Source organism: Choloepus didactylus, chromosome 21, assembly GCF_015220235.1.
Source record: "Choloepus didactylus isolate mChoDid1 chromosome 21, mChoDid1.pri, whole genome shotgun sequence".
NCBI lineage: Eukaryota > Metazoa > Chordata > Mammalia > Pilosa > Megalonychidae > Choloepus > Choloepus didactylus.
The window spans coordinates 52,859,296-52,884,282 of record NC_051327.1 but is presented as its reverse complement, the minus strand read 5'-3'; the positions used below and the strand labels follow the sequence as shown (position 1 = coordinate 52,884,282).

The following is a 24,987-nucleotide window of genomic DNA, read 5'->3' as shown; positions in this document are numbered from 1 at the left end:
TCATCACATAGTTGTATATTTTTCACCACAGTCAACACTTGAACATATTGATTATTATGAAAAAGTGTTTTCTTTTTTTGGTGAGTAATAAACAAGATAATAAAAAGAAAAGGAAAAATGTCACACAATAAAATATAATAGTAAGGACAAAAAACAATACCACTACCAAGAATCCCATATCCCTCCTTATATCCCCCTCTCATAAACAATTAACTTTGGTATATTGCCTTTGTTACATTTAATGGAAGCATATTGGAATGTTACTGTTGAGCATAGACTCTAGTTTGCTTTGATTATGTTTTTCTTCCAAATATCATCTCTTTTTCAACACTCTGCATGGGTGACATTCATTTGTTCTCCCACATGTGAGAATGTATTTATATTTGTACATTTAGCAAGAGTCATTGCTCATTCCAGTTTTTGCCCAGTTATACAGTCCCAGTCTTCATCATCTATCTTTACCTCTGGTGTCATACATTCCCTTATCCCACCTCTTTCAACTTTACTCCCAGACATCTTTGTTCCATATGCTTACAATATTGTGCTACCATTACAGAGTATTATGGTATCTATTTCTGGATCTATACAATCAAACCTACTGAACATTTCTGTAGTCCTTCCGTATAAAATGCCTGAGCCCTACCCTCTTTCTATCTCCTGGTAGCCTGTATTAGCTTTTAACTCTCAAAGTTTGCTTATTAATATTATTTCATATTAGTGAGACCAAACAGTATTTGTCCTTTTTTTTCTGGTTAACTTCAGTCAACATAATGTCCTCAAGATTCATTCATGTTATTGTATGTTCTATGTCTTTGTTCTGTCTTACAGCTGCATAATATTCCATCATGTGTATATACCACAGTGTGTTTATCCACTTGTCCATTGATGGACATTTGAGCTGCTTCCATCTCTTGGGAATCATGAATGATGCTACAATAAACATCAGTTTACGAATGTGCATTTGTGTTTTAGCTTTCAGTTCCTCTGAGTATATACTTAGCAATGGAATAGCTGGGTCATATGTCAAATCTATGCTTAGCTTCCTGAGGAGACTCCACATAGCCTTTCAGAGTGGTTGCATGATTCTACATTCCCACCAGCAATGAATAAGTATGCTTCTTTTTCCACATCCTCTCCAGCAATTGTAATTTTCTGGTTTTTGGATAACGGCTATTCCGGTAGGTGTGAGATAGAATCTCATTGTGGTTTTGATTTGCATTTCCCTAATAACCAGTGAAGTTGAGCATTTTTTCATATATTTTTGAGCCATTTGCACTTCCTCTTTGGAAGTGTCTGTCCATGACTTTTGCCCATTTTTTTAATTGGGTTGTTTGTCTTTCTGTTGTTGAGTTGTAGGATTGCGTTATGTATTTGGGATGTTAAACCCTTATCTGATATGTGGTTTCCAAATATTGTCTCCCATTATGTATGCTGCCTTTTTACTTTTTGAACAAAGTCTTTTTATGTGCATTTTGATTTTGAAGAGATCCCATTTGTCTATTTGTTCTTTGGTTTCTTGTGCTTTGGGTATAAGGTCTAGAAAACCACCTCTTATCACAAGAGCTTTAAGATAGTGCCCTACATTTTCTTCTAAGAGTCTTATGGTCTTAGTGCTTACATTTAGGTCTTTGATCCAATTAGAGTTAATTTCTGTATAAGGTGTGAGGTAGGAGTCCTCTTTCTTTATTTTGGAAATGGACATACAGTTCTCCAAACACCGTTTATTGAAGAGGCTGCTCTGTCCCAGTTGATTTGGCTTGACTGCCTTATCAAAGATCAATTGTCTGTAGATGCAAGAGTCTATTTCTGAACACTCAATTCAATTCCATTGGTCAGTATCTCTTTCCTTATGCTAGTTCCATGCTGTTTTGAGCACTGTAGCTTTGTAATAGGCTTCAAAGTCAGGTATTGTGAGACCTCCCACTTTGTTCCTCTTTCTCAAGATATTGTCGCCTATTCAGGGCACCATACCCTTCCAAATAAATCTGGCTATTGGTTTTTCTATTTCTGAAAAGTAAGTTGTGGGGAGTTTAATTGGTATTGCATTGTATCTATAAATCAGTTTAGGTAGAGTTGACGTCTTAATTATATTTAGTCTTCCAATCCATGAACACAGTATGTTCTTCCATTTTTTTAGGTCCTGTTCGATTTCTTTTTGGAGTCTCTTGTAATTTTCTTTGTATAGGTCTTTTGTGGACTTCATTAAGTTTATTCCTGAATACTTGACTCTTTTGGTTGCTATTGTAAATGGATTTATTTTTTATTTCTTCCTCTTCTTGCACATTGTGCCGGTTTGAATATATTATGTCCCCCAAATGCCATTATCTTTGATGTAATCTTGTGTGGGCAGATGTTATTAGTGTTGGTTAGATTGTAAGTTTTTGAGTGTTTCCCTGGAGATGTGCCCCACCCAACTGTGGGTGATGACCCTGATTGGATAATTTCCATGGAGGTGTTACTCCACCCATTCAGGGTGGGTCTAAATTAAATCACTGGAGCCATATAAATGAACTGACAAGCGGAGGGAACTCAGTGCAGCTGTGAGTGACACTTTGAAGTGGAGGTACAGCCAAGAGGGACACTTTGAAGAATGCACAGAAGCTGAGAGAGTAGCTGCAGATGAGAGACTGTTTGAAGATAGCTGTTGAAAGCAGACTCTTGCTCTGGAGAAGCTAAGAGAGGACAAACACTGCAAGAGCAACCAAGAGTGTCATTTTTGAGGAATGGTAGCTTAGAGAGGAACATCCTGGGAGAAAGCCATTTTGAAACCGGAACTTTGGAACAGATGCCAGCCTTGTGCCTTCCCAGCTAACAGAGGTTTTCTGGACACCATTGGCCATCCTCCAGTGAAGGTATCCAATTGCTGATGTGTTGCCTTGGACACTTTATGGCTTCAAAACTGTAACTGGGTAACCAAATAAACCCCTTTTATAAAAGCCAATCCATTTCTGGTGTTCTGCATTCTGGCAGCATTAGCAAACTAGAACACACATTGCTTGTGTATAAGAACACTACAGATTTTTGTGTATTGATCTTGTAGCCTGCTACTTTGCTGTATTCATTGATTAGCTCTAGTAGCTTTGCTGTAGTTTTTTTCTGGATTTTTCTACATATAGATTCATGTCATCTGCAAACAGTGAAAGTTTTACTTCTTCCTCTCCAATTTGGATGCCTTTTATTTCTTTTTCTTTCCTGATTTCTCTAGCTAGAACTTCCAACACAATGGTGAATAACAATGGTGCCAGTGGGCATCCCTGTCTTGTTCCAGATCATGGAGGGAATGCTTTCAGTCTCTCCCTATTGAGTACAATGTTAGCTGTGAGTTTTTCATATATTGCCTTTATCATATTAAGAATATTCCCTTCTATTCCTACCCTTTGAAGTGTTTTCATCAAGAAAAGATGTTGAATTTTGTCAAATGCCTTTTCTTCATTCATTGAGATGATCTTGTGGTTCTTCTGCTTTGATTTATTGATGTGGTATGACATGTTAATTGATTTTCTTATGTTGAGCCAGCCTTGCATACCTGGAATAATCCCCACTTGGTCGTAGTGTGTAAGTCTTTTAATGTGCTGCTGGATTTGATTTACAAGTATTTTGTTGAGGATCTTTGCATCTCTATTCATTATAGAGATTGGTCTATAATTTTCTTTTTTTTTTAGTATCTTTGTCTGGTTTTGGTATTAAGGTGATTTTGGCTTCATTGAATGATTTGGGTACTTTACCCTCCTCTTCAATTTTTTTGAAGAGTTCGAGCAGGATTGGTATTAATTCTTGAATGCTTGGTAGAATTTACATGTGAAGCCATCTAGTCCTGGCCTTTTCTTTTTTGGGAGTTTTTGATGACTGACTCAATCTCTTTACTTCTGATTGGTTTGTTGAGGTCCTCTATTTCTTCTCAGATAAATGTTTGTTGTTTATGCTTTTCTAGGAAGTTGTCCATTTGGTGTAAGTTGTCCAGTTTATTAGCATATAGTTGCTCATAGTATCTACTCATTGTCTCCTTTATTTTTTTCTACTTTTTTTTTTTAGGCTAACTAGTGGTCCATCAATTTTGTTTATTTTCTCAAAGAACCACCTTCTCATTTTGTTGTTTCTATTGTTTTCTTTTTCTCAGTTTCATTTATTTTTACTCTGATCTTTGTTATTTCTTTCCTTCTGTCTGCTTTGGGGTTTATTTGCTGTTGTTTCTCTAGTTCTTACAGGTAAACAGCTAATTCCTCAAATTTTGCTCTGTCTTCTCTTTTAATATAGGCATTTAAGGCAACAAATTTCCCCCTCAGCACCACATTTGCTGCATCCTATAAGTTTTGATATGTTGTGTTTTCATTGTCATTTTCCTCAAGGTATTTACTAATTTCTCTTGTAATTTCTTCCTTTATCCACTGGTTTTCTAAGAGTGTGTTGTTTAGTCTCCATGTATTTGTGAATTTTCAATCTTCTGCCTGTTATTTATGTCTGACTTAATTCCATTATGATCTGAGATACTGTTTTTTCTAATATCATTTTTTTTTTTTAATTTGGCTTGCTTTGTGACCCAGCATGTGGTCTCTCCTAGAAAATGTTCCATGAGCACTCAAGAAGAATGTGTATCCTGCTGTTGTGGGGGGTGTAGTGTTCTATTAATGTCTGTCTAGGCTAGTTCATTTATCATACAATTCAGCATCTCTGATCCCTTGTTGATCATCTGTCCAGATGTTCTATCCATTGAAGAGAGTGGTGTATTGAAGTCTCCAACTACTACTGTGGAGTTATCTACTTCTCCTTTCAGTGTTCTCAGTGTCTGCCTCATTAATTTTGGGGCACACTGGCTTGGTGCATAAATGCTTATGACTGTTATTTATTTATTTATTTTTTTGATAAATTGGCCCTTTGTTAATATATAGTGTCCTTCTTTGTCTCTTTTGTTTTACTTTTGCAGTCTACTTTGTCTGATATTAATATAGCTACCCCCACTTTTTTATGGTTGCTCTTTGCATGAAATATCTTTTTCCAACCTTTCACTTTCAGCCTATTTTTGTCCTTGTGTCTAAGTTGAGTTTCTTGTAGACAGCATATAGATGGGCCCTGTTTTTTAATCCATTCTGCCAGTCTGTCTTTTTATTGGATAATTTAATCCATTAACATTTAGTGTTATTATTTTAAGGGCAGTACTTTCTTCTATCATTTTGTCTTTTAGAATTTGTGTCATATATTATTTTTTCCTCTCTCTCTTTTTACCCTTCCTGATAATCTTCATTTTTACACTCTTCTCCAAACTTCTTTCCCCTGTCTTTTCCTATCAGCCTCTAGCACTCCCTTTAGTATTTCCTATAGTGCCAGTCTCATATTCACAAACTCTCTCAGTTTCTGTTTGCCTGAAAACATTTTAATCTCTCCCTCATTTTGAAGGACATTTTACTGGATATAGAATTCTTGTTTGGCAGTTCTTCTCTTTCAGTGTGTTAAATATATCATATCACTGTCTTCTCACCTCCATGTTTTCTGTGGAGAAATCTGTGCAGAGTCTTATTGAGCTTCCCTTGTATGTGATGGATTGCTTTTCTCTTGCTGCTTTCAGAATTTTCTCTTTGTCTTTGACATTGGACAATCCAATCAGTGTCTTGGAGTACATCTATAGGGGTCTATTCTGTTTGGGGTGTGCTGTACTTCTTGAATCTCCAATTTTATGTCTTTCATAAGAGTTGGGAAGTTTTCAGTGATTATTTATTCTATTATTCTTTCTGCCCCTTTCTCCCTCTCTTCTCCCTCTGGGACACCATAACATGTATGTTTGTGCATTTCTTGTTGTCAGTCAGCTCCCTGAGACTCTGCTCAGATTTTTCCATTCTTTTCACCATCTGTTCTTTCATGTGTGTGAATTCAGATGTATGGTCTTCCAATTCACTGATCCTTTCTTCTGCCTGTTCAAATCTACTGTTGTATCCTTCCATTGTCTTTTTCATCTCCTCCATTATGCCCTTCATTCCCATAAGTTCTGTCATTTGTTTTTTCAAGCTTATGAATTCTTCCTTATGGTCATCCAGTGTCCTTCTTACATCTTTTATCTTTTTTACTATGTCTTCCCTCAGTTCTTTAACTTTTTTTAAATTGATTTAGATTTATTTGAACACCTCCAATTAGTTCTTCCTTCAACTCACTGAATTTATTTAGCAATAATAGCTTCAAGTACTGTATCTCAGTAGAACTATTAGTTTGTTCCTTTGGCTGATTCATATTTTTGTGTTTCCTAGTATGGCTTGTTATCTTAAACTGTCTAGGCATCTGACTTTCTTGATTTATTCTGGAGCTTGTTTTCACTCTTTTAACTAGGATTTTCTTGTTGGTTGTCTTTGTTCTGTAACCTTTGGTGTTTAGTTCAGTTTATTCTAGACCTTTAATTTAGATTCTGTTTAGTTGATCAGAGTTTTTCACCTTTTGTTTTTGTGTTTCTTTCCCTGCCTCTGTGTAGCCTTTTCATGTGGTGACCTCCTCATATATTGTCAGCCCCTGTCAAGTTTTCCTAGTCCAGAGAGGCCCAGGTCTCAGGAAGAGGGTATGGAGTTTCCTTGAAAATGAGACCCTACTGTGATGCCTTTAGACTCTGTGCTTCTCCTATGCTGTTCAGCAGGTGATGCTTGCCAGTCTGCAGTTCCCCCACTACTGTAAACAGGGAGGCTTTAGCTCTCCAGGTGACCCTGACCCTGTTGGGGATATGGCTGACTGAAGCTAGTTAATGAATTCTAACCCCTGGGATCTGAGTTCCCAAAAAAGTCTGGGAAGTTATGGTGTTTAGCAAATTTTCTCTGCCACTAGATTTATTGCTTTTTCTCTCAGAGCTATCTTAGCTCTGCTCTTGCCTGGGCCTAAATTGCAAATCTGTGAGGCATTCTGTAGTGGGCTTCCTAGAGTAATTGTTTTAGGAAAAGAGAAAAAGTTATTAAAAAAAAAAAGGAAGGGTCCACTATGGACTCTTTACAGTCTTTGCAGATCTAATGGGCTATTGAAATGCTAAAAGACCAGGAGTTGAGGGTGATTAAGGAGCAACAAAAAAAGCAGAGAAGTTGGCTTTTCACACAAGGGCTCTCTGCCCCTGGATTTGCATATGAACCTGATTCTGTTTGAGCCCTGCCCTTCTCCATATTATGTTCACCTGACTCCAAAACATCTCTGTTTTTATTTTGTTTTTTGTTTTTTTTTTTTTTCTTTTGCTGTTTTGCTAACCCTATCTCCTCTCCACTGGGCTGACTGCTTCCAGATTTTCTGGTGTCTGCCCTATGGTTGCAGCTTTCATTCTCCTTCCTGGTTCCCAGCACATGTGCTCCACCCCAGGATTGTGCCTGGCAGGGGAGGGGCATGTGCCCTCTGGCCACAAGAATTTACAGATTTTGCTGATCTCAGCTCTTCCACACAGTAGTGAGTATTGTATGAAATTTGCCTAATCTCAAATTCCTCTGTGGTGTATGGTCCACACAGTTCCTGGCTTTCTACCAACTACCCCAGAGGAGTAACTACAACCTAGGCCTCACCACTCTGCCACCTTGCCCCACCCCCCAAGTATTTTAATTTAATAAAATATTTGATATTAAATTTTATTCATTCTATTGTTTGTCATTAACCATACCTTATTCCATTATATTGCTAATGATTTCTCTAAGTGATAAAATTTACATGCTTAAAATATTTTAATGCACTTACTATGATTACTTCTAAGTAACCAAGATGTCAGCACAAGACTCTCCAGGGTACTGTTTGCTAACAGAATCTTTGAATAACTAGTCACACTGGGAGAGTCATCTCCCTCAGAACTCCAGACACCAGTTAATGGTTTACAGTAACTATTTAATTACTGAATCAAGAACATGCATCAATAAACTTTTAGTACAAGATTTTCTTTCCCACAACTCCTTCCCTATGCTTTCATTACTGATCCCTGGCTATGTTTTGGAAAGAACCAAGAAACTCTGTATATATATATATATGCTGCACACTGGGGTGCATGTGTGTGTTAGTACCAATCTATCCAGTGGCCAGGTAGAAGCCTGACCCAGGACCATCATTTAAGTCTCATTCTCCCATACCTTGTCCTGCAGGCATAAGCATCTTTTTAATCAGTGTAGAAAGCCATCAATTCAAGTCAATTCCACTTGGGTTGTAGCAAAGCGTTCCTGGTTTAAGGCATACAATAGAGCAGCTTCAGAAGGGGAAAGACTGTTTCACAGAGATAAAGTGAGAATTCCATTTCTAAGTCCAGGAAACATGCCCAGGACAAGACACAGCCTCAGAGAATAAACAGAAGATCCCATACTTTTGCCTCAGGCTGACATTCTTGATAAGAGAGATAGACCCTGAAGTATAGCAGCAGCCCACACAGAGCCAATTTTCAAATACAGGAGAAGTATATTTTTATTTTTATTTGTTTGAAATCATCAAAGAATAAGGCAAGATTTTGTATTTAAAGGAGAAAGAATCAGTGAATTTGGAGACAAGTTGATTTAAATGATTTAGGCTGAAAAAGCAAAAGAATAGATGGGAAAAAAGAGAATAGAACCTAAGAGACTGTGAGAGAGATTCATGATAGGAGTCTCAGAAGAAGAAAGAGAGAAAAAGGCTGGAAATATATTCAAAGATATAGTCACAGTAAACTGATCAGCTTTAATCAAAGACATGAAGATGTTACCATCAGAAAACAGTTTTCAATAGTTAGGCCAGCCTGATACTGCATTAAACATTAAAATAAAATTCTCTGTTTTGTTAAGGTGGATTTTATTACCAGTGCACTTGTAAAGAACCAGAGGAAAATTTTTCCAAGACCATTTCAAAATGAGAAAGGTGCTTTGAGCTTTTCATACTTCAAAGAGACAAAGGAATGGCAGGGGTCCAGAGAAAAGCAGAATAAAGCACTAAAACTAAGTAAAAATCACAAGATTCATTAAAATTGCATAACAGTTGCCTGGAATGTGCTCTGGACATAAACCCACAAATACAATATAAACAACAGCAAGACAAACATATACCAAGCAAAATAAATGCTATGCTAATAAAGGATATTCTCCATTTCACAGTTAAGTTTATTAACCAATCAGAAAAAAGTATTCAGCTTAATATAGTCTTTAACAAGATCAAAATCATCATGCATATGATCTAATATTGAAGAGATATGTCATATTCATCTGGTATATATGTGCAGCACTTAATGCCAATGAGAGCACAGGTTCCTCCTTGAGCTGCATTCAGTAGATCTAAAGCCATTCTATTTGAAGGACAATTTCTCTCATTTGAACTTCTTCTCTGTTTAACATACTGAGCCCTTGCTTGCTTTTTGCATAAAATAAGCTGTGAAATTAGCTAGGGGCCATAACCTGTGAGGAAGCATCCAATGCACCCCCTCCTGGACAGAAGACAGTTAAAGGCCATTCCCACCACCATAAGGCTCTCTTGGTCCTGCTTGAGTAGAAGACTTTCTTATGCAAATCTAAGTGGGCTTCTAAGGGTTTTACATTTCTCTGTGTTTCAGTTACACTTTTAAGTATTCACCCAGGCAAAAAGGAATATCCAATAGTGCATCTCACTATCCAATTATAAGGGAAATATGGCCAGAAGTTAGACCTGCATTTCCACCTGGCTCCATCTGAAGTCAAACAGGCAGGTCATTTTTTTCCTTCAGAGACTAGCCCTGGGATTAGATTCAATGGCTTTAATGGTTTTACACGAGGGCATTCATCTTTCCAAGGTGAGATGATTTTATTGTGCTTAAAATCAGGTGTATCTCCTATAAGGCTAGGTTGGACAGAGATGTTTTTTTGTTCTACATAAATTTCCATGTAGAACCTCATTTTCTACTATTAACCATTCTTTCCTATCCCCAGTTGAGGTTTACAAGGAGGGTGATAATGTGATAAGAAATAGTCTTCTAATTTAGACTGGAGGTAATTTTCCCGGGCTACCATGAAGTTAAACTGAGGACTTTCCCAAGGGCTTATGTCAGGGGTCAGGCTGGGTTTCAGAAGGTCCTACCATGTATGGAACAGTGCGATCATAGTGTGAATTAGGATTAAGGAATCAGACAAGTTTTGTAGTGAGAAAGGTAAGATGGCCCAGGGCAAACTCATGTTTCCAACAGTAGGCAACTAAGTACAAAACCAGCAAGCACTCCTTTGATGGATAGCTGCTACAGTTGCAGTCCATTTTAGGAAAATATTGCCTTACACAAAATAGGATAGGAGAAAAAGGCTAAAGGTTTACAACTTAATCCTAATCATTATACTGTTTTGGACAATTTATGGAAGAGTGGTTTTAAGTCAGTAATTTGGTTACATGAGTAGGGAGTGTCTTCTTTTGCTTCTTTTTCTTCTGGGACTGGCTTAACTCATGAATGATGAATTCAAATCTTAATACCCAGCAGCTACAAAGAAGAATGAGTGATTAGCAACACAATATAAGGTCCCTCCCACTTAGGGATAAACTGATATTCAGGGTGTTTATTCTTCCATGTTTTCAATAACACTCTGTCTCCTGACTTGTAAGAGCGTAAAGCTATATTTTTAGGGAAAGAAAGTTGATTATCAGAAAACTCAGAAGTCATTTTTATAATACTCTCCAGGATGATGACTGCATCTCTCAGCAAAATATTATACAAGGTCTGCATAGATATATTTTCTGTTGCATTTTTGATATCCCATAAGTCATTTCAAAAGGTCTCAAAATTAGTTCACTTCTAGGCTATACCATGCCCCATGTGAGGTGAGTTTGTTGGCATATATTAACAATAGTCTTTTTTTAAAGCATGATTCATAGTTTCAATCTCCACAGTTGACAGACCTCCAGGATACACATAATTTCCAATTTTACACAAGTGCCTGTGAAACTTGTATTATTTTTGAAACAAAGGCACTGTCTTATTGCTCTGAAAAGTGAATGGCACATGGGATCTAGGTATTATTTCTTTTAACAATACTTTTCTGACTTCAATTGCTCTTTCAGGCAGGTGGAGAAGGCTTGCATCCACCCTAAAAATGTGTCAGTTAACATTAGAAGATAGCAGAAGTTCCTAGTTGTTTGGGGCATCCCCATCAAATCTACTTGCTAATCTTCTCCAGGTAAAAAGCCACAAGCTGCACCACTATCATCAAAGGGAGTCTGCTACTTTTTGGGTTATTTTTATGACATGGGACAAATTTGCTCATCACTTTATGGATTGTTGCTTTGATTTGTGATACTTGCAATATGCCCTCTGATCCATTGTTGCAAAGGCTCCTTTTACAACATTACCAGTTCTACTAGTTTTCCTGGCAGCAACATTTGGCCTAATTTTGATAGCAACCCTTCTTTCTCTATATTAACATTAAATCCCTATTCTTTAGCTCTAAGCTTTTCTTGTTTTATAAAGAGGGGTGAATGATGAAAGGGTTGCATTCAGGATAAGAGCTAATTCCTTGGTGCTTTTTGGGTTAATAGCATATGCTTTTGCCTACCTTTGCTGCCAAACTTGCCATATGATTACCTTTCGCTAGACAACTCTTTGACTTCTGATACACCAAACAATGCATCTCAACATCTTCTGATTGTAGCAATATAGCTTCTCATAAAGCTAATATGGTCTCTGGATGCTTAATTTCTTTATTATTGGTGGTTAATTATCCCCTTTCCTTCCAGATTTTGCCATGAGCCTGCACTACAGAAAAGGCATATTGAGAGTCTTTATAAATATTTATCTTCTTACCTTGTCCAATGATCAAGGCTTGGTTCAGGGCAATGAGTTCCATTTTCTGGGCTGATGTATCTGAGAGGAGGGTTTTGGCTTTTAGCACCTCTATCAGTGTTACTACAGAATATCCTGATCATCAATATCTGGGGTCTATGAAAGTGCTCCCCTCTGTTAATATTTCCAGATGAAATTCCTTTAGAGGGGTGTCCCCCAAATCTGGCCTACTGGAGAATGCTTTCCCAAGTACCTGAATGCAGTCATGTGAAGCAGGACCCTCAGATTCAGAAAAAAAGTATAGCTGGATTCAACACTATAGAACTTATGAAGCACATGATATGGCTATCTAGTTATATGGCTTGATATTTCCTGGCCTGCCAGCAGTTAGTCAGTAGCCTCCTTTCTGTTCAAGCAGAGATAGTGGTATGTGTACTGCAACTTACTCATCCAAGGTAAATTTTGTGGTTTTCTGCAAAATGTCACAATGGCATCCACAGCCTGAAGGCAAGATGGCTACCCCCATGTCATGAAGTCCAGTTTCTTTGAAAAATGCATTACAGGTCATCAGTGCCCCCAAAAGATCTTGTGAGAACACCAAGTCCTATTCCTATTCATGTACAAGCAGGTTAAAAGGTTTATGCACATCAGGCAGTCCAAAGGCTGGAGTGGTACCCAGATTTTCTTTAATTTGTTGAAAGCCTGATTATATTCTGCATTCTAGGACTTCTCAGTCTCAACCTTGCACAGTGGCTTACAAAGATTTAGCAATAAATTCGTAGTTGGGAATCCAGATGCAGAAGAAACCAGCCATTTCTAGAAATCCTCACAGTTGTCTCTTTGAGGATGGAGGTATTCATATAGGCTTGGTGCCTATCAAGCAGGAAGGGCCTCTGACCCTGGATGGGTAAGTACCTTAAATAGTTTACACAGGGCTTAGTAACTTCAGCTTTTATTCTGAGACACTTCATATCACCTAGCATTAAGAATGCTCAAGCATTTTAACAGTATTTACATCTGAATCATCTGCAGTTTCACTGGTTATTAAAATGTCATCTACATGTTGCAAAAGACACCTTGATTAGTTGCAAATAATGGAAATCTTTTGCTAAGAGCTCTCCAAGAGTGTGGGAGAATTCTTAAATCCATGTGGTTACACAGTCCACATAAATTGTTAACTATAATGTCTGGGTCTTCCCAGCCACAGGCAAATATTTCTTAGGATTCAGGGGCCACAGGTATGCAAAAAAAAGCAACCTTTAAGTCTAACATGGAGAACCTTTTGAAGTTCCCAGTCAGAGTTGTCAATAGAGTGTAAGGATTAGGTATAACTGGATAAATGTCTTTTACAATTTTTATAGCCCTTATATCTTGGACAAACCTATGTTCTCCATTAGTACCAGATTTCAAGACTGGGAGTACAGGTGTATTATCTAGATACTGGCAAAGCCATATGAGGCCACTTTTTAAAGTTTTAATTACTGGTTTAATGCCTTTCTTGGCTTGTAATGATAAAGGATATTGACATACCTTGGGTTGATTTGTCCCGGCCTTGAGCTCAATCTTGACTGGATGGGCAGTTATAGCACTTCCCAGAGTGCCAGATGACCATACTTCAGAAGTGAGATGTTGTGAGCCAGTACCAGGTCCCTTTCAGGCTGTTCAGCTTGTAAAAGGGCAGCCTGCAGAGGTAGTCTTTTGTAGACACTAGGATCATTATTTGCCCTTTTGAAAACACAACTTGAGCATTTAATTTAATCAGCAAATCCCTTTCCAGCAAGGGTATAGGGCATTTAGGCACATACAGAAATTGGTGCTGCAAATACTTTTTCCCAATTTTACAATCTATGGGCTGTAGGAATACTTTATGTGTATTTTAGCCATTTATTCCAACTATATTTGCTCATTTGTTTCAGTGGACAATTTTTGGTTTAACACAGAATAAGTTGTTCTTGTACACATAAGAATTTCCACAAATTTGCTTCCCACTCTTATATTTACCCTTGGATCATGATGGGAAATAATTATGGGTAGAAGAAAATGCTGCTAATGCCCTTGTGCATCCCTCATCAGTCTTCTAGTTCAAATCCGTAGGCCATTAATACCATTTCATTCTTTTCTTTATTTTTATTAGCCATTTTGGGGCAGTTTTACCACCAGTGTCCTTCCTCCCTGTAGTAAGCACACTGATCTTTGCTAGGTTTCTCTTTCCTTTTTTCTCTGCTATGTCCTCCTCTTGCCCAGCTCCCACTTAGAGCAGCTGCCAGAAGGGCAGTCTGTTGTTTCATCAGTTGTTTTTGCTGAGCTTTTACTTGATTGTTGAATACCATGAAAACATCATCTATGAACATTGCTATGGGCATTTCAAGCATGCCCTCTAGCTTCTGTAATTTATGTCATATTTCCAGAGCACTCTCACTAATAAAAACCATGTTAATTATTCTAGTGTTCTCCATACTTTCTGGATCTATATCAGAATACCTATGGTATGCTTCAAATATTCCCCTGAAGAAAGCAGAGTGATTTTCATTAGGCTCTTACTGCACCTCCTGTAATTTGTTCTAAGATTTTTGTTTTGGAACCCCATTCATAAGGCCAGCCAAAACACATGTATAACCAGGCTGGCTTCCCAGAGTCATTAGGATCTCATTGGTGATCTGTCTCAGGTATTGCAGCATTTGGGATGGCATAAAAAGAATCCTGGGGAGACACATCTTGTAAGTGGTCTGCTTCCTGCCTCACTTTATCTAACACCATTTGTCTTTCCTCCAAGATTAGTAACACATTCATCAATGACTGAATCATTGTCCAATTTGGGTTGTATGTGGCAAAAATAGACACAGTCTTTTCATTTGGTCTGGATCAGTCCCATACCTGAGTGTGCTATTTCTCCAATTTAAAGTCCGATGTTGAAAATGGTGTGTGGAACAGCAGTTCCTTGAGAGTCCTTCCTCATCAACCCCCAAAGGGCATTGGAAATTGCTCTGCCCCAGAAGCAGTCACATGCTGTCCAAGTTGCACATCATCACAGATATGAGAGGTGGAGGTCCTTGCTCCAACAGGAACATATGGGGATGCTGAAGGAGCATTAGGGGGCTTGGCCAGACTCACTGGCAGCAGAGTGGGCAGAGAAAGAACTGCTGCCAGACTTGTATCAGGAGGCATTACTTCCACTCAGATTTTGGAGACAGTGGGTTTGATACCATCATGCACCAGCAGTTGGTAGAGGTGGAGGGAATGAGGAGGAAAGAAGGTCATCCAATGGATCCTTCTCACAATTGAGGGTTTCATGTAAGGCTTTTAAAATCCATCACTTTCCCCTTTGAACTTTGTACTAGAGCTTCCTTTTAAACACCTCACCATGTTTCAAGTCCCCTTCCATGGGTAAATTTTTGTTGTAACAGGCTCTTCCTGTAAAGCTTCCTCTGAATCCTAAAGGTAAAGTAAATTAAATCTTTTAAAAATGTCTTTATTTTTACATAACTACACAAATTGTTGAATATAGGACATTTTCTCTAATCTCTTGGTTTTCATGCAATAAATCTCTAATTGGATACATACCTGAAGCATGAGTCCCATTCTCTGTCCACTCATCCCATTTATTTAACTCTTATTGTTGCCACATACAGAGGCAATAATATACTAACAATTATTACTTTAAATGATGCTCTCCAAATTTAGAATAATCATTAGGAATACTTCCCAAGTGAGGCATATCTTACACACATTAAGAGTTTCCCATGACTGGGAAACATCTACAGAAATCACAAAGGCAGAATGTCAGAGTACAAGCTTCTTAAACACAACTGGCTCCCCACACAACTGCAAGCTGAAGAACTGCAACTGCACAAAATCACAGGAGAACCATAAATACAGGGTCACAGATAGTGCGGCTCAAACTCACCAAGTCTGCATGCACAATCCCTAGATCAACTCAATTGTCTTCTCACACAATAGCATAATTAAAACAAAAGAAAGCAAAGGAAGCATGACAAACACATCACTCAGTTACCCAGCACAGGGGAAGTCTCAATTGCAAAGTCACCCTCACACAGATGCAAATGTTCATCCACAGCAGGCGTCTCCACCCAAATCCTCTAGTCCTAGTCTTCCAGGAAAAATTCCCAGGTAGCTGCTAGCATGGAGCCGAGAGGTCCAGGAGGAGCCAGGCAGCCAATGAGACATGGATCAGGGTTCTGTTTAAAGCAGCAGGACTCCTGGCTAGCTCATCAATTGGTTACCATCAGAAAACATGGTCTTCAACAGTTAGGCCAGCCTGATACTGCATTAAACAGAGAAATAAGTCTCTTTGTCTTGGTGAGAAAGTGAGTTTTATTACTGGTGTACATGTAAAGAACTGGAGGAAAAATTTTTCCAAAACCAGTTCGATGTAAGAAAGTTGATTTGAGCTTTTTATAATCCAAACAGATAAAGGAATGGCAAGTTTCCAGAAGAAAGCAGAAAAAGAGAAAAAAAAAAAAGGAAACTATGTAAAAGTCACAAGAATCATTAAAATTGAGTAACAGTTGCCTGCCTCATTTTGTTTAGTCAGCATATCCTGCTATCTTGTAGGTCCTTCTCTCTTTGTTGACAATTCAGGCTTTAAATCTTGTCCTTCAGAGTGGGAAATAGGATGATATTAGGCCATAAGGTGTTTCATCCTGCTTAGGGTATTATCTTAACCCTGCAAGAAGACCTGGGGAAGATCTGATTAATGTAGCTAGGAACAGAGAGAGAAAACCTTTGAGATTAGGTCACAGCAAGCTACGCAAGCAATGGCTTTCAAGCTTGAAGTGAATCAAAGCTGTTCCAGTTATTTGGTTATAATAAGCATTTCTAGCTAACAAAAACTATACTAGGCATTTACAGCTAAAGGATTATATTGAACATTTTTCCTAACTATACAGCTATCAAGGGCATATTCATAAAGCACAGTGAGCAATAAATAGGGTAAATTTGAAGAAAAATATGCCAAAACTGAATGCAGTCAAGCTGTAGAATGCAAAGATAAGGAAAGAATTGTGAAGACTATGAGAGAAAAGCATCTTATTCTGTAAAGTTCAGTCCCAATAAAATTAAGTGCCAATTTCTCATCAGAAACAATATAGCAAGAAGGCAGTGCTATGAAATACTCAAGTGCTGAAAGAAAAAAAATAGTTCAACCAAGAATTTAATTTCTAGCAAGACTTTCTGAAAAATGGGAGAAGATATTGAGACATTATTAGATAAACAAAATCTGATGCAGGACATCATGCTCGACCTCCCCAGCAAGGCAATGTTACAGGTAAGTCTTCAGACTGAAAGGAATGGAAGCTAGAAAGTGGATCAAAGCAGCCTAAATATGAAGACTTTTGGTAAAGGTAACAATGTGGGTAATTATAAATCTCAGTGTTTTTATATGGCATATATATATATATAATTTCACTTTTCATTTTTACAGGTTCTAAAATGAAAATGGTTAAAATACTTGTAACATGTAAAGAGGAAATTTGTAATAAGTAACACAGAAAGGAAGGGGTAGTGAGGTGTAGGAAATTTTTTTATGATAGTGTAGTTCAGCTGATGTCAAATAAATGAGAAGGATTGTGGGGAGATGGTGGAATTGAAAGTTCCAAGACTCAATCCTTCCAACAAAACAACTATTAAACATACTGAAACTGTATGAAACAGCTATTTTGAAACTGCAGAGGCCAGAAGATCACTGGACAGCATATAGAGAAGAAAAGGAAGAAAAATCTGACAAATTATGCTTAAGAACAGTAAATCCTCTCCTGATATGGCTGCTACTGGCACACATCCTCCATTCCCACGTTATGCTGCCCTGGAGTCCAGCCTCCGGTTAACTCAGTGACAGAAAGGTACATAGAAGGCCACTTCCCCAAGACCAGGAAAGTGCATGGCTGATCACAGATCCCAGTTTTTGATTAATGAATACAGATGATAGGGGCCTGAGCTCTGAGGACAGCCATTGTTTCAAAAAGACCTGGACACAGATGAGGTAGCTATTCTTTTAACTATCCCTGGATGGGGCTGTTGGCAGTGGAGACTTAAAGAGTGGAGACTTAAAGACACTGTGTTTCCTCAGCACTATATAGATAACACTGTTTAGATTTTAATGTATTGGAATAGCTTGAAGTAAATAACATGAAACAGCATATGAAAATGTGATTAAACATTTTAATTCTCAATTGACTTCCTTGTGCCTGTGTTATAAGGTGGTTTTAACGATTAAATTGGAAAAAGAAATAGAGTTTTAGCTTTCTAAGGTTCATAATAGATTCAACCCAGCACACATTACTATCATAATCACAATAAACAAAAATATATTATGTTCCTTGTTTGCCCATTTTGTGCTGAAAAGTCTAACTTTACCTTTTGCTAAAAAGATTAACTTGCCATTCTCCAACCCTGTTGCCAAATTGTCCTAGAAATTTTAACTAGATAGCCATGAGAGTCAGCAGATATAGTGTGAATTATGAAATCCATATTATACTGTGAACAGCTTTTAGTTTATAATATAATTAAAGGAGTCCTACTAATTACAGCTAGCCTTTTAATGTGATTGTTTTAGTGAAACTACCATGTACAATGAATATTAGAGTAATTAAGCATATGATAGGACCTGTATTTACTATGGAATGCCATAGCTAGAATCTTGATGCTCTTAGTCATAAGATGCTTATCTTTACATCTTGCCAACTTCTCAGAAAACACCTGCTGATACCAAATTCTACAGAAGCCTCCACCTCACTCACCCTTATATGCTGCAAAACTTTTTTATCAATTTCCAGTATTGAAAATAAGAGGTAACAATTTTGAGCTTCTGTGAGGTTTCTGAAATAATTTAAATGGCAATAGTTAACATTTAAAACATTTGAACTATTTGCAAGACCCTCCACAAAAGGGGGGGGCATGTCTTTTGTAGGACTCTAAGTATCAATGAAAATGACTCCAATATTAGTGAGAAGAAAGTTCCCATTCAAATTTAGAATAATAGTATTTCTCTTCTAATTATACAACATGTATTTTAGGGGAAAAATGTGTAATGTTGATTCCCTGCTAATTATTCCCTAAATGCCCTTTTGAAATCAGCATGTTTGGAAATCTTCAATTAGTAGGTCCCTAGTGACATAAGAATGCATGTAAAAATGCTTGATCACACTGACAAAATTATTCATGTAGGTAATTGGAAACAACTCCTTCCTTGGTAAGTAGATTCTGGGTTTATTAGACTGGGTTTAATGGTGCATAAGTTGTCTTCTGTGGATCTTAAAGAAAGAACCATTGATTTATGTATAAACATTAGGGGAAGCACTTTTGTCTGCCAAGTCTGTACTCACAATGTAATCTATTTTTTATCAGTCCTTCTGATATAGCTTCTCTGGGGTTCTTAAAACATTTTGTTGGAAGAAGCTTTTTGTTACAATTAAGAGAACTGAAACATGACTGGCTGTCTGACAGTTTGAATTAAACATCATTTTCTCTTCTAAGTTCATGTTGTTATAGGTTGGCAAGAATTTAGTGAATCATAGCATTTTGAGTGAATGTTTTGTTAATTCCTATTTAAACCAAGAATTCCAGGACCTCTATCTTCTACTACTGCTACTCTGAATGCCTCTTTTCTTTCTCACCTTTGTAAAACTGGCATTCTTAGATTATCAGAAGGGATGATCAATGCAAAGTTTCCAAGATTATATACCCTGCTGTTTCAGTAATACGTGAGCTATTTCTCAGCAGCTCTATATCCCTCAGCGTGTCTCACAATGGCCACATTAATATTCTAATCACCCTCATGGCTAACATCATGGGCTTTTGGTTTTGGACATGTGAATTTGAATTGCGGCTCTGAAGTATGTGACTTCAGGAAATTACTTTAAACCTCAATTTTCTCATCCAAAATAGAGAGTTTGCAAGTTCTAAGTGCTGCCAAAGACACAAAGAATCATAGGCCTTGGAGTCAGGAGCTTGGATTCTCATCCTGTTTCCATTGCACCATAGAATTCAAACTCTCTGTGCCTTAATCTCTCATCTGTAAAAGAAATATAATTAATAATGATAGTACCTACATCAGAAGTTTGTTAGTTTTATTTTGACAGTAAAATAAGTTATATGTAAAGTTATTGGACTATTGCCTGGCACATGATAAGCACTACATAAATATTAGTCATTATTAGTACAACCTTGTTTCATAGCACTGTGCCATAAGCTGAGAGTAAAGGACAGCATGGGAAAAATCAAAACTATTTTTTTGTTGTTTAGCTACTTCCATCAGTCTGTGCATAGCGTGACTGTATGGATGGATATGTTAGATGGGTAGATTTAATGATCACTGATACATAGATGATAGGTAGGTATTTCCTCATTTAATCCATTCAGCAACTGTGAGATATTTGTTTTCACTCTTATATTAGAGATAAGAGAATTTATATTTGATTGTCCAAGGTCACATGTATCACATGTGATCAAGATGGAATTATAAACAAATTTTAAGTTGAAAGCAAAGGTCTTAACTTTTCTGAATATATTCTTTACTTTGAAAACAGGCAAAATAAGAATAAATTAACTGCTATTTTGGTTTTACTCATCTCATTCACACTCAGGCAATAACATAAAACAGCATATGAAAATGTGATTAAATGTTTTAATTCTCAATAGACTTCCTTGTGTCTATGTTATAAGGTGGTTTAATGATTAAATTGGAAAAAGAAATAGAGTTTTTAGCACTGTCACTGCTTTAGTATTCATTACATAAATGAGAGAGTGACTCCAAAATATTTTTAATTCCATTCCTGAATCTCTTTGGCAACAGCAGTGTAACTCATTGGATGCTTTGTTTCACATATTTCCAAGTCATTTTTCAAGGACAATTTCAAAGTCCTCATACTTCAAAGTCAAGTTTAAATTTCCCCTACTTCCAGAAATACTTTGAGACCACAGGAGCAGTGTTCAACAGAATTTTCAGAATTAAAATCCTGAATCATACTAACATAAAAATGAATAACAACTGTTATATATTATCAGTGTGATGTCATATAGAGTATGTCATATAACTATAACATATAATTATATATTTGCCTACTTTATTCATTCATCAACTAATATTCATTGGTTGCTTATTAGAAGCCAGGCACTGTGATAGTTTGGTGAAGAAAATGACATTTTAAATTATTATTGCTATGAATGTCCTCAACAGCATTATTCATAACAGCCAAGAAGCATGCATGCCAACCCAAACATCCATCAATTGATGAATGGATAAATGAAATGTGGTATAACCATACAATGGAATATCATTTGGCCATATAAAAGTATGAATAACTGATACATGCTACAATATGAATGGAACTTGAAAACATTACAGGAAGGGAAAGAAATCTGATACAAAAGTCCATATATTACGATTCCACTTATATTAAATATCCAGAAAAAGGAAATAAATGGAGTTGGAAAGAAGATTAATGGTTGCTAGGGACTGGAGATGGGGGAAGTCAGGTTGGAAACTGATGGCTGGTGGGTATGGGTTTCTTTTTGGAGTGATGAAAATGTTCATAGATAGTGACAATGGCTGCCCAATCTTGTGAATATTCTAAAATATCACATAAGTGTATTCTTTAGGGTTTTAATTCTATAATATGTGAATTGTACCTCAATAAAAAGATTTTTAAATGTTCCCATTAAAGCCTAGTAACATTTCTAAATGAAGTAGTGAATGAAAATGTTTCATAAATGGAAACATTTGTAGGAAGGAGTTGGAAGTGATTAAGTAGAGTTTTTCTCTGAGTTTCCTTAGATTTCTGGTTTGACTGGGGAAGGAAGGTGTAGATGTGGGGTATTTTTGAAGCATAACATTAAAATCAATTGCAGGTTTAAAAGGAATGAAGTTCTGATTCATGTGACATTGTGGATGGACCTTGAAGACATCATGTTGAGTGAAATAGTGAGACACAAAAAGACAAATATTGTATGATCTAATTGATACGAGATAATTAGAATAAGCAAACTCCTCAGGTCAGAATCAATAGCATAGTTTACCAGTGGCTGGGTAGGGTAAGGGGTATGGAATGGGGAGTTAATAGTTACATAGTAAAATAATTTCTATTTGGGTTGACTGTAAAGATTTGGTAATACATGGTGGTGATGGACCACAATAGAGTGACTGTAATTAACAGCACTGAATTATATATGTGAATGAGGTTAAAAGGGGAAATTTTACATTTTACAGATACTATTAGAATAAAAACTAAAAAAAAATCATGGATATTGTACAACAGAGTGAACTCTATTTTAATTGGAGGACTATCATTAATGGTATAATTATAAAAATATATTTTTACATGAATTATAACAGATGTGCTCCACTAATGCAAGGTGTTAATAATAGGGTGGTATATGGGAACTCTGTATTTTATATATGTTATGCATGATATTTTGTAAACCCACAACTTCTCTAACAAAAAATTTAATTTAAAAAATCAATTGCAGGTACTTTTCCTGGTATTGATCAATTTGGTGACAAGAGTGAAGAATTTAAATCTCAGTATTTATGAAAATTATTGTGGTATTGATGGGGGAAAATACAGAGCCTAATCTAATTAATCTCATCTTTGCTTAACACAGAAGTATGAGGGCAGGAGGTTCAGACATTTAAGTCCCAAGTTTTACTGGGTAAAATAAAATGACATCTGCTTATTTTTCAGCTACCAGAGACAAGAACTGAAAGACCTGTCCAACTCAGGTAGGTTTATGAGTCTCCAAATTTAAAGAGTATAGAAAAAAAAATATATATTTTGAAAAATATATGAGGGATTTTTAAATGAATCATTTACACTTCCTTTCTCAGGTATAAATAATAAATGCTGCAAACTACAGGCCTCAAAAATATTTTCTTCCTAGAGCTGAAGGAATCAGACTGAATACATTACTACCCCCACATACATACACAAGTTTTGAATTATTTTATTTAATCTGGGTTCATAAGAAAACCTTACTGCTTTTATTATTGTACAAGCATACATCTGACTTTTGCATTTTGTTTTTAGTTTTCTTTTAAAAATAATTGAGGTGCACATTTCAAAGATTAATGTGCAAATTCAGCTTCACGTGGATCACATGCTGTATTTACTTAGGTCTAAAAATTAAAATACATCAGACCATTATCCATATTCTAAATCTTACGTATCGATAGAGAGATTTTACACATATATAGAATCACATCACACACAAAAACATAAAAACACACACAAGAATTAGAACCCTATATAGTTCAAAAACTGTGACTCATTTCCCTTATCTGTTTTTTAATGAAAATGTCAACTTAAAATCCAAAGGGATGCAAATGTGTATGGTAAATTTTGTTGTTTCCATTTTTTCAGCACTTCTCATTCACTGGTTAAGAGACTTGTCCTTTGGCACTAGACCACTTCTCCAGATAGGGAATGAAGACTGTGGCAAAGCAGTATTGCCTTTGTAGAGAACAGCTCAGAAAATCATATTTCATATCTTACTAAATAGTAAAAAAAGATAGACCCAAAGCAGTTACATAATGGCTTTCTTTATTATTGTCAGTGATAGACTCATTATATCTACAGCAAATGCACACATATTTTAAACCAATCATGATTTTAGGGGAACACAATAATTGGGATCACTTTTTTTGTTGTTTTTCATGTAAGTATTTTTGAGCCTATCAGATCATTGGTCTTACATGTTTGAGCCTTGTCTCTCTAACATGGGTGTTTTTGCCACAATATTTTGACAGTGGAATTACCTTACAATTAAACCAGTTAAACTCCCTGATATAAAGAAGGGGAGGCCAAGAGAAATTGGGTAATTTGAGGAAAGTCACATACTTCGTGAATGGCATCTACATGTAGATCAGAGTTTCTCAGTTCTGATCACAGATGATTTTCATCATTGTCAAATAGCTAAGAATGCTTCTTTAGAAATTGATATATGTGTGGGTAATATTCTGAGGAGAAAGAAGAAAATTTACAGAAACAAATAACTTCCTGATTTACAAATAATACTTTGTGGATGTCCAGAGAGTTAAACTTGGATATACTATTTTCTTGATTATTTTTTCAACAGTTTAGTCAAAAAAAAAAAAAAAAAAAAAAAAGAATGGACAGAGGAAATTGCTCCTCCTTGACTGAATTCCTTTTCTTGGGAATAACTACTAATTCTGGGATCAAAAGGACTCTATTCACCATCCTTTTAGTTGTTTATCTCATTAATATTCTGGAAAATATTGGAATGATCATTTTAATTAGAATGGATTCCCAGCTTCATACACCAATGTACTTTTTCCTCAGTCACCTTGCCTTTTGTGACCTCTGCTACTCCACAGCAATTGGGCCCAAGATGCTGGTGGATCTCTTTGCCAAGAGCAAATCAATTCCCTTTTTTGGCTGTGCTCTGCAATTCTTCATCTTCTGTATTTTTTCAGATTCTGAGTGTCTGCTGTTGGCAGTGATGGCCTTTGATAGGTACAAGGCTATTAGCAACACTTTGCTCTATACAGTCAACATGTCCAGAGGGGTGTGCTCCATGCTCATGGCTGGGGTTTACCTTGTGGGAGTAATGGATGCTCTGACACATACAACATTAACATTCCACTTATGTTTCTGTGGGTCAAATGAGATTAATCATTTCTTCTGTGATTTACCTCCCCTTTACCTCCTTTCATGTTCTGATATACATGTCAATGAACTGGTATTATTCACCATTTTTGGCTTCATTGAATTGAGTACCATTTCTGGAGTTCTAGTGTCTTATTGCTATATCATCCTATCAGTTTTAAAGATCCCTTCTGTTGAGGGGAGATTCAAAGCTGTCTCCACCTGCACATCCCACTTGACTGCTGTTGCAATTTTCCAGGGAACTATGCTGTTCATGTATTTCAGGCCCAGTTCTTCCTATTCCTTAGATCAAGACAAAATGACCTCACTTTTCTATACTCTTGTGATTCCCATGTTAAATCCTCTGATTTATAGCCTGCGGAACAAAGATGTGAAAGAGGCTTTGAAAAGACTGAAAAATAAAAGGTTGTATTAAATATTTATATTAAATAAATATATATGTATATGTAGTGTGTATGTATGTGCATGTATTTGTGGTTTTTTCTTTTTCATAAAATCACATGAAAATACATGAGAAATGTGTTGTCTCAAATACTAATTTTAAAAAAGAGTGTATGTACTAATGTATAATCATATCAAAATTTTGCATTTCCCTAAATGGTCATGTTTCATTATATGCCCTGACTTCATATATATAAATCCCTCATTGTTTAAAACTTGCCTGACACT

At 36.5% G+C, this 24,987-nt stretch overlaps 1 protein-coding gene across 1 annotated transcript; it reads left to right on the top strand.

The window, feature by feature from the left end:
- The first annotated feature begins 23,794 nt into the window (after positions 1-23,794).
- LOC119517787 (olfactory receptor 5W2-like) lies at positions 23,795-24,733 on the top strand. Its single transcript, XM_037814784.1, has one exon. It carries the CDS (start codon positions 23,801-23,803, stop codon positions 24,731-24,733), a length of 933 nt encoding a protein of 310 aa, XP_037670712.1. The 5' UTR covers positions 23,795-23,800.
- Positions 24,734-24,987: the final 254 nt, after the last annotated feature.

Excerpts from the sequence above, each read along its gene's own strand:
- LOC119517787 (XM_037814784.1), top strand. The coding sequence starts at position 23,801 with ATGGACAGAGGAAATTGCTCCTCCTTGACTGAATTCCTTTTCTTGGGA.